We start from the raw sequence: 9,622 nt of genomic DNA, 5'->3' as shown, positions 1-9,622 counted from the left end.
AGCATTCCAGGATCCATGTGCGCACTGAGTCATAGGCTTTCTTGTAGTCAATCCATGCAGTGCACAGGTTGGTATGCCTGGTCTTGCAGTCTCAAGTAACTACTTTATCAACCAGTAGCTAGTGCTTTGCTCCTCTGGTATTACTACCAATTCCTTTCTGAGCGCTGCTCATGTATTGAGCCATGTGCCTGCTCATCTTAGCTGCTATGATTCCTGACAGGTGCTTCCATGTTGTGCAGAGACAGGTTATTGGGCGGTAGTTGGATGGTACTGCTCCCTTCTGAGGGTCCTTCAGGATGAGGACTGTCCAGCCTTCAGTTAACCACTCAGTGTGGGTTCCATCCATTACCAGCTGGTTTATTTGTCCCGCCAGGTGCTCATGGAGTGAAGTTAGCTTCTTTAACCAGTAGGCGTGGATCATGTCAGGGCCTGGTGCTGTCCAGCTCTTGATACTTGAGACCCTCTCTTGAATGTTTGCCATTGTGATGATTACTAGATTTTGTGCGGGAGGCTGCACAAGACCCTTTACTCTCATATCCCTAAATAAAATCCAGTGCAACCAACTGCCTTCAGAGGTCACATAAGTTAGTAAATAGAGCCCATCAGTGTGTAATTCAATCTCACTATAAATACAACTGTTCTGTGATGGCCTCAGAGGTTTGTTAGAGAACATTAGTGAACAAACAGCATCATGAAGACTAAGGAACACACCAGACAGATCAGGGATAAAGTTGTGGAGAAGTTTAAAGCAGGATTAGGTTCTAAAAACATATTCCAAGTTTTGAACATCTTACGGAGCACTGTTCAATCCATCATCCAAAAATGGAAAGCATATGGCACAACTGCAAACCTACCAAGACATGGCCGTCCACCTAAACTGACGGGCTGGACAAGGGTAGCATTAATCAGAGAAGCAACCAAGAGGCCCATGGTAACTCTGGAGGAGCTGCAGAGATCCTCAGCTCAGGTGGGACAATCTGTCCACAGGACAGCTTAGTCGTGTACTCCACAAATCTGGCTTTTATGGAAGAATGGCAAGAAGAAAGCCATTGTTGAAAGAAATCAACAAAAAGTCCCATTTGCAGTTTGCCACAAGCCATGTAGAGGACACAGCAAACATGTGGAAGAAGGTGCTCTGATCAGATGAGACCAAAATCAAACATTTTGGTCTACATGCAAAACACTATGTGTGGCAGAAACCTGAACACACCATCCCCACCATGAAACATGGTGGTGGCAGCATCATGCTGTGGGGATGCTTTTCTTCAGCAGGGACAGGGAAGCTGGTCAGAGTTGATGGAAAGATGGATGGAGCTAAATACAGGGCAATCCTGGAAGAAAACCTGTTAGATGCTGCAAAAGACTTGGGACTGGGGCAGAGGTTCACCTTCCAGCAGGACAACGACCCTAAACATACAGCTAGAGCTACAATGGACTGGTTTAGATCAAGGCATATTCATGTGTTAGAATGGCCCAGTCAAAGTCCAGACCTAAATCCTATTGAGAATCTGTGGCAAGACTTGAAAATTGCTGTTCACAGACACTCTCCATCCAATCTGACTGAACTGGAGCTACTTTGCAAAGAAGAATGGGCAAAAATTGTAGTCTCTAGATGTGCAAAGCTGGTAGAGACATACCCAAAAAGACTTGCAGCTGTAATTGCTGCGAAAGGTGCTTCGACAAAGTACTGACTCAAGGGGGCTGAATACATATGCACGCCACACTTTTCAGATTTTTATTTGTAAAATAATGTGACCTGTAGCGCCATTCAGAGGGGAGGAGCTCAAACAGTTTGTGTCCAGGGTGTGAGGGGTCTGCAGATATCTTCTCTGCCCTTCTTTTGGCCTGTGAGGTGTACAGGTCCTCCATGGAGGGGGCTCCTGAAGTCCACTGCCATCTCCACCAGTTTGAGTATGTTCAGTTCCAGGTCACTACGTCTGGATCACAGGGCCAGCTTTCTGACTTCCTGTCTGTACAGCAGCTCGTAGCTGTCATGGATGAGACCAGTGACCATTATATCGTCTGCAAATCCCAATCCTTCTCTTCATGCAACAAGCGAAAACTCTTCCTGTGCAGTGTGAATATCTAATATGGTCATTTACATGCTGTTGAAACAGTCGAAGCCTAAGCACTGACTCTTACCCTGAGGGAAGCCCTCAACATCTTGAAATACGGTCCACAGCTGGACAGGAAGTGGCTGCTGAGCGTCTAACAGGTGGAGCTTTTCACGTTAACAGGCGTTCACTCACTGCAGTTGCCTGTGAACATGCACACAAGTATTCACACGTCTGAGCAGTTGCTGTGAGATTCTGCTGGGTGTGTGGGTATTTCCATACCCGGCATCCTTAGGAACAAGCTGGGTGTCAAAGTTCAGCCCCCCCAATCTTTGTTCCTTCCTCACTGATTTATGAGCTGGCTCACAGCAGTGGTTTCACTGTCACAGGAACATTGAACACGTGCTGAAGGGTCAGAGGTCACAGTGTGGATATCATGACCCTCAGGCAGCAGAAACCACAGGAACAAGGGCAGGAAGAGCAGGAACCCTCATGGAAGGACAAACCCCTGCACAGTATGTACCACCATCAGGTAGAAGAAGTGGCCGATATCGAAAAATCCTACCAGTGGCTGGACAAAGCTGGACTGAAAGACAGCACAGAGGCACTAATCCTGCCAGCACAGGAATATATGTGTATATATTGTCTCAATAGCAGCAGTGCATTGACTTATCTGCCCAAGAGCAAGCATGTACAAAGCTAACAGAATCAGACTCAAGATAGAGCCCTGGTGAATACCACAAAATAAAGTTTAGGTTGATGAAACATTGTTTTAAAGGGTAACTGAAAAACACACATCTGAATGGACACGTGTATGAACTGAACTGTACTGCATTATACTGACAGGTGTCTCTATTATTTTGTCCAGCCCATTAATATCAGCAAAGCTAGGCTAAATTACTGAAACATCTCTCTTCAACTTTTTCCATTGTGAAGTATCTAGAGTTTAAAACTAAACTTTTAAATAATGTTACAAGATTCAGACCTAATACACATTTATTTGGACCTTTTTACGATGTTGGGATCCTGAAGACACAGGAAACTCCTTTGCCATTCCTGCATCGCTACGCACCACTGGACGAAGAGTTGTGTTCTGGAAGGTAGGAAAGGAAACAGTGTTAATCATTTTTATTTTGCTCTAATGAGCCACATACAAATAATATTCAACAGAGACAATAAATCATGGTGTCTGTATTACACTGCAGGAAATTATAAATTATCACTGATAACTGTAACGTGATTATGGGTCATATTTTAGTCAGCAAGCACAATGACACAGTAATAAAACATAAACAGCTGATTTTCTTAAACTGGAATGGAAACGATGGCATAAAGGATTGGTGAGACACTATAACCCCACATAACTAAAAGAATATCAAGATGTGTAGAAGTGTGTGTGTGTTACTGTGTAACAGTCTGGCATTATTTGCATGTAATTTAATCAGGGTAAACAAAGTGGATGATCACCACATATGTAATGGCACATTTAAAAAAATAGAGGCTGCCAACCTGTCAACAAATTTGTCCTGCTGCAGAGGGAATTTCTGCACATTTGCTTGAAGTAATTATTTTGCTTTTGTTGATAAACTCACCAAAGTGGCAAAAGATCAGTGATGTCTGCCCACAGCACCAAAATACCATGTAGGGTAGTTGTTGTGCTGCCATTATAATCATGCCTTTAAAGGGCCCATGGCATGCTTTTCCTTGTTTTTTGACTTATCTACAATGTTACAACGATGAATTTTCATCTTAGACGTGACCTAAAGCTCAAAATATGAGGTGTTCATATGTTCTAGTATTTCTATGCAGAAGCAACTCAGTTTATACAAGTCTCGCAAACTCTCGCAAGTGATACTATTTTTCTAACAAAATTAAGCATTACGTGATAGTTTAAGAAATTCCTTGAATGGGCATTAGATCCAGCCTCTTGTGCGTTCATGTGAGCTTGCCTGACATCCACCAGTGCCTCCACCATACTAGCAAAATGTTATATTGCCTGGTTTGTTATGTGCATTTTCAATAAAGCCTATGTTAAAAAAAAAAAAAAAAAGACATCCACCAGTGCCATTGTAAAAGCGGAATTTTTTTCAACTGCGCCTGGTTTTGTGCATATATTTTACCTCCTCCTGCTGTACTGTGACCAGAGGGTGTGGAGATTAACACAGAGCCTGAGGCTACTACATGTCTGGGAATGTTCCTGTACAGGGGACTCGCTGACCTGATTGGGTCTAACCTACAAGCAGCAGGGCAGTGAAGACCTCAGCAGTGGTTAGTGATCAGCTCATCAATGCTGGATTCCCCCAGAGCACAGTACCAGTTCGTTTTGACTGCTTGAGGCCAGTGTGTCTGCTGTATGTGATGTGTTGCTGGTTAACGAGCAGATTAACAACCCATAATGTTATTCTGTCTCTTAATGCATTGTTTCTGTAATGTTAGAAGGAATTGTTGTAAGGCTGGAGAAGTTACTATGTCTGCATTATGCCAGTTAAAATATGGGGCTTCTCAATTACCCACTTTGTAGTGTTACAGATATCTTTTCATCTGTACATATACTGTTGTTTACCTATCTGTGGAGGAGAAATTCAAATTAATTAATGCCGTCACAGTTTGCTGTGCTGTCCACTTGTGACACGACACTGGCAAATAGAACTGTACGCATTCACGAACTGTCCTCTCCTTTAAAGGAAGAGGCTTTCTGGCTCTCTGATTCTGAAACAGTTACAAACTATTTGGAGTTATGTGGGGTGCCAAGCTAATCTAGAGGTACCCAAGATTAAACATTAAATGGCTGGAAACAAGCAAAATGAGCATGCCATGGGCACTTTAAACATAACTACAAAAAATTGGTCACTATGTGATTACAGCATCCCTTGTTTCTCTTAGTATCTAATGTACGCGCATCAGATTTCAAGCAGTAATACAGCACAATATATCTGTAAAAACATACTAAAATGGGGATAACTGCAGACTATCCTGTCACAATGAGTATTTATATTCTAAGGATTACATTTTGTCAGTAATTAGGAGGTAATGTCAGACTAACAGGAAACTGTCATTCATTGCAATGGGTAAATTCATATAATACAAGTGTACATATAGCCCATGTGTGGATGTTACATTGATGTTGAAACTGATGGCTTTTTGCTCTTGAAATGCTGATCCTCCAAAGGGTTTCCCATCATCCTCTTCATCTGATACATGAGGCACTGCCACTGGTAGTTCTCCTTTACTGTCCACAATCATCTTGCATTTCTGCAAGCATATACACACAGCAAATTAAGTAGTCTTCCAACAATATCGTTTTACCATATCACAATTTGGTAAATTATTAGGGTTGGGGATTAAAACTCTGTTTCAAATTAAAACTGAATCCAAAATGCTCATTATGGAAGAGGATTAGCGCCACTGTAAAAAATCCAAGTTCTCACTTTTTTTCTCAGAAATTCTGATTTTAAGGTCAGAATTCTGAGACAAAAGTCACAACTCGAATACATTTTTTTTACAGTGACCCTAATCGTCATCTATAGTTCCTAAACGTGAACCCTTGCAAAAAAGGCTGAGTATTATCTGCAAGGACATACATAGCTACTTGCCAGAACTTGTCTATGGGACAAAAAAAACAACAGCAGCATTTAAGGCAGCATGATGCTGATCTGAAAGACTGTACAGTGTTCGGTGTCTTGTGGAATCCAAGCCTGAGTGTGTCATCAACCAACGCTAGCAGCACCTTGCTTGCACCTCCAGTAGAAGCAGGGGCAGCTGAGAAGTGTCACAGGGCGGTAATGGCATTACGTGTTGCTTGGTTAATTTAAACACCAAATTTTCTAAAGACAAAAAGTTTAAACATTGCCTCTGTCTCAGGTACTGCCTATAACATTTTTATTTTATTTATTTATTTTTCTATTTTCACCATTTTGGATTAAAAACAGGGAAGCGATAAGAACTGGAATTGATAAGCACCATTAGAATCAGTATCAATAAGCTTCAGAGGATTCCAATGCATTATTGTCAATTGGCTCTTCAGTGTGAATATTCGACTATTCATTCTCTTTCTTTCTTTTTAAAATATTTATATGAATAGCATAGACTGTAAGAAAATCAACTGGCATGAATTTCAGTAATGATTGTGACCACAATAACATCAGTATTTAAATGCAAAAGAGTGACATGAACATATTTCTGAGCATAAAAAAAAACAATAAAAGACAGCTGCATATGATGCAGTATTTAAATTGTGGCCTATTTAAATTGTCGGCATATAAAGTCAGGCTGCCATATGGATTTATCATAACAAGGCAGGCAACACACAAGTATTTCTGTTGAAACAATACTCTTTAGGCAGTTTTTATTTCTGAGACATGGATATAGCCTAGTTTACCAACAAGTTTAAGCTTCTCTCATCATTTAACCACAATGCATGTTGTTACTGTGCGTTTAATGTGTGCCAGTTCGCACTGCCAACAACTCCTCTTATTTATAATTCCTCAGTGAAATGTTTCCCCCTCGCATTTTTGTTAGCTTTCTAGTCCCATTCAAATGGATACATGTCGCAGAAACAGTCATTACATGCCTGTGCGCTGAACTTGATCAGAGAGGGGTAAACAAACTGGACATTATGGAAAACCAGTCACATTGTTCTGACAGTCTTTTCTCCTGTAAAAGTAGACCACATAAAGTACAACTCTCCTCTTTATGTGGCTTGTCCCAGTGGGTTTTGTTGTGATTTTTTCCTTGTTCCGCAATTTTCTAAACAGATCCGACCTTAATGTACATTCATGCATCAGACAGTGTCACAGTCTCAGTAGACTGACAGGACTCTCAACTACTGACTCGCCTATTTAACAATTAGGGGGCAGACCTAGGTTTTTTATTAGGATGTTAGTTACAGATGAGATTTATAATCATGTTTACATTTAACACAATAACAGAGTCACTCGAATAATTTTTTTTTTATGTGTAATGAAATGCTGACAAATTATACATGGTTAACATGTCTAATACAAGCTGTGTACCCTTACATCAGTAAACTCCTTAATGCTGATGCTGTTGGCCTGCTTTGCTACTTTCTTCTTCAGCTCCTCCAAAGCAGTGGTGTTGGGCTGTGCGGGAAGAGCAGGGGGCTTATTGGTAATGGAGGGCAGTGGGAGAAATGAAGACAGAGTGCCCATGTTAGACAACGCAGCTGTCATGGTGGCTGTAGAGACACAAAGAAAGAAAACAGGACAAAAGTCAGTAAAATTCAAGGCCACTAGCTAGTTCAATCAACCAGTAAGTCTGTTGTCTGCTCTTCCATCACTGTCTGGTTTGGCTCAGCAACCAAACAGGACAGGAACAGTCTCCAGCGGACAGTCAGGACTGCAGAAAGGGTCGTCGGTGCCAGCCTGGCCTCCATGGAGGACCTGTATACCTCACAGTCAAGAGGAGGGCAGAGAAGATTTATGCAGACCCCTCCCACCTTGGACACAAACTGGTTGAACTCCTCCCCTCCGAACGGCGCTACAGATCACTGTATGCCAAAACAACCAGACACAAGGACAGTTTTTTTCCGCATGGCCATCACTCTGATGAACACTTAACCCATGACTTTTTCTTGTTTGCACATTCTTTTTTTTGTTCCCTCAGTCTTATCCTGTTAACTTGTCTACTTCTTGCCTTACGGAAAAACACTACACATACACACTGTACCAGAGTCAAATTCCTTGTGTGTCCAACACTCCTGGCCAATAAAGCTGATTCTGAAGTTGAATCAACACATCTCTAAAACAGTTTCAACAAACAAACAGTATAATCTCAAAAAATTCAATAAAGTTAAATAAATCCTCATGAAATCAGGTCTAGATGAATCAGTACAGTCTTATGCAAACGTTTAGGCACCCCTTGATAAATAACAGATCTTGGTGATTTTTTATTTGAACAGATGTTAACACAGTTTCTCTTGGAAATGGAAAAAATGCACAATATTTTCTGCAAACAGTGATGCATAGTTACTTCTTATGCCATAAATTGAACAAAAATAAAAAATAAAAACATTATTATGGCATGGTGCAAAAGTTTGGGCACCCTACACAATCAGTACTTAGTAACACCTCCTCTGGCAGATATCACAGCTTGCAAACGCTTTTCATAGCCAGCTAAAAGTCTTTCAATTCTTGTACTTGGGATCTTCTCCCATTCTTCCTTGCAAAAGGCTTCTAGTTCTGTAATATTCTTTGGTCGTCTTGCATGCACAGCTCTTTTAAGATCTACCCACAAATTTTCAATGATGTTTAAATCAGGGGACTGTGATGGCCATTCCAAAACCTTCAGCCTGCGTCTCTTGAGGTATTCCATAGTGGATTTCGAGGTATGTTTAGGATCATTGTCCTGTTGTAGAAGCCATCCTCTTTTCAGCTTCAGCTTTTTTACAGATGGTGTGATGTTTGCTTCCAGAATTTGCTGGTATTTAGTGGAATCCATTCTTCCCTCCACCCGTGCAATGTTTCCTGTGCCACTGGCTGCAACACAACCCCAGAGCATGATAGATCCACCCCCATGCTTAATAGTTGGCAAGGTGTTCTTTTCATGAAATGCTGCTCCTTTTTTTCTCCAAACATGCCTTTGCTGATTGTGTCCAAAGAGTTCTATTTTAACTTCATCAGTCCACAGCACTTGTTTCCAAAACGCATCGGGCTTCTGTAGATGTCCTGTTGCATACTTCAGACGTTGGATTTTATGATGGGGACGCAGATAAGGTTTTCTTCTGCTGACTCTTCCATGAAGGCCTTGTCTGTGCAAGCATCGCTGCACAGTGGAACGGTGCACCACCACTCCTGAGTCTGCTAAATCTTCCTGCAGGTTTTTTGCAGTCAAATGGGGGTTTTGATTTGTCTTTCTGACCAGCATACGAGCAGTTCTGTCCGAGAGTTTTCTTGGTCTTCCAGATCTCATCTTGACCTCCACAGTTCCCCTGATCTGCCATCTCTTAATTACATTTCTTACTGTGGAAACTGCAAGCTGACAACGCTTTGCTATCTTCTTGTAGCCTTCTCCTGCATTGTGGGCATCAATAACTTTCATTTTCAGGGTCTTACACAGCTGCTTAGAGGAACCCATGGTTGCTGGGTGTCCACAAGTGTGTGCACAAGGTTTGAAGAGTCAAGGTATTTGTACAGCTTTGAAATTGGCATTTACCAATGACAGCTGTTGCTGTGCATCAGATCTAATGAGCTGATTAAGGTCTGAAACCTTGTGAGAGACTTTGAGACTCTGGAACTCTTAGGGTGCCCAAACTTTTGCACCATGCCATAATAATGTTTTTATTTTTTATTTTTGTTCAATTTATGGCATAAGAAGTAACTATGCATCACTGTTTGCAGAAAATATTGTGCATTTTTTCCATTTCCAAGAGAAACTGTGTTAACATCTGTTCAAATAAAAAATCACCAAAATCTGTTATTTATCAAGGGGTGCCTAAACTTTTGCATAAGACTGTAATTCAAGATAACGCTCAAGGCAGAAGGGAGACAAGAATCTAATTCATACCAGCAGTCATACTGGCCATTGCAGCATTCATGGCCATAGTTGGCAGA

General features: G+C 41.4%; 1 protein-coding gene across 2 annotated transcripts in view; it reads right to left on the bottom strand.

Moving 5' to 3' along the window:
• The window catches only part of sonb (SON DNA and RNA binding protein b), a 58,691-nt gene extending 49,075 nt beyond the window's left edge, over positions 1 to 9,616 (bottom strand). For both annotated transcript variants that reach the window (XM_020588529.1, XM_020588530.1), the window contains exons 1-4: positions 9,576 to 9,616; positions 7,073 to 7,248; positions 5,172 to 5,306; positions 3,061 to 3,147 (exon numbers count right to left, since the gene is read on the bottom strand). In XM_020588529.1, the coding sequence (XP_020444185.1) occupies positions 3,061 to 3,147; positions 5,172 to 5,306; positions 7,073 to 7,248; positions 9,576 to 9,612 (435 nt within the window). In that variant the 5' untranslated portion in view covers positions 9,613 to 9,616. The remainder of the gene's footprint in view (positions 1 to 3,060; positions 3,148 to 5,171; positions 5,307 to 7,072; positions 7,249 to 9,575) is intronic.
• Between the last annotated feature and the right edge of the window lie 6 nt (positions 9,617 to 9,622).

Source organism: Monopterus albus, unplaced genomic scaffold (genome assembly GCF_001952655.1).
Source record: "Monopterus albus unplaced genomic scaffold, M_albus_1.0 scaffold550.1, whole genome shotgun sequence".
Classification (NCBI taxonomy): Eukaryota; Metazoa; Chordata; class Actinopteri; order Synbranchiformes; family Synbranchidae; genus Monopterus; species Monopterus albus.
This window is presented reverse-complemented; position numbering and strand designations above follow the sequence as displayed.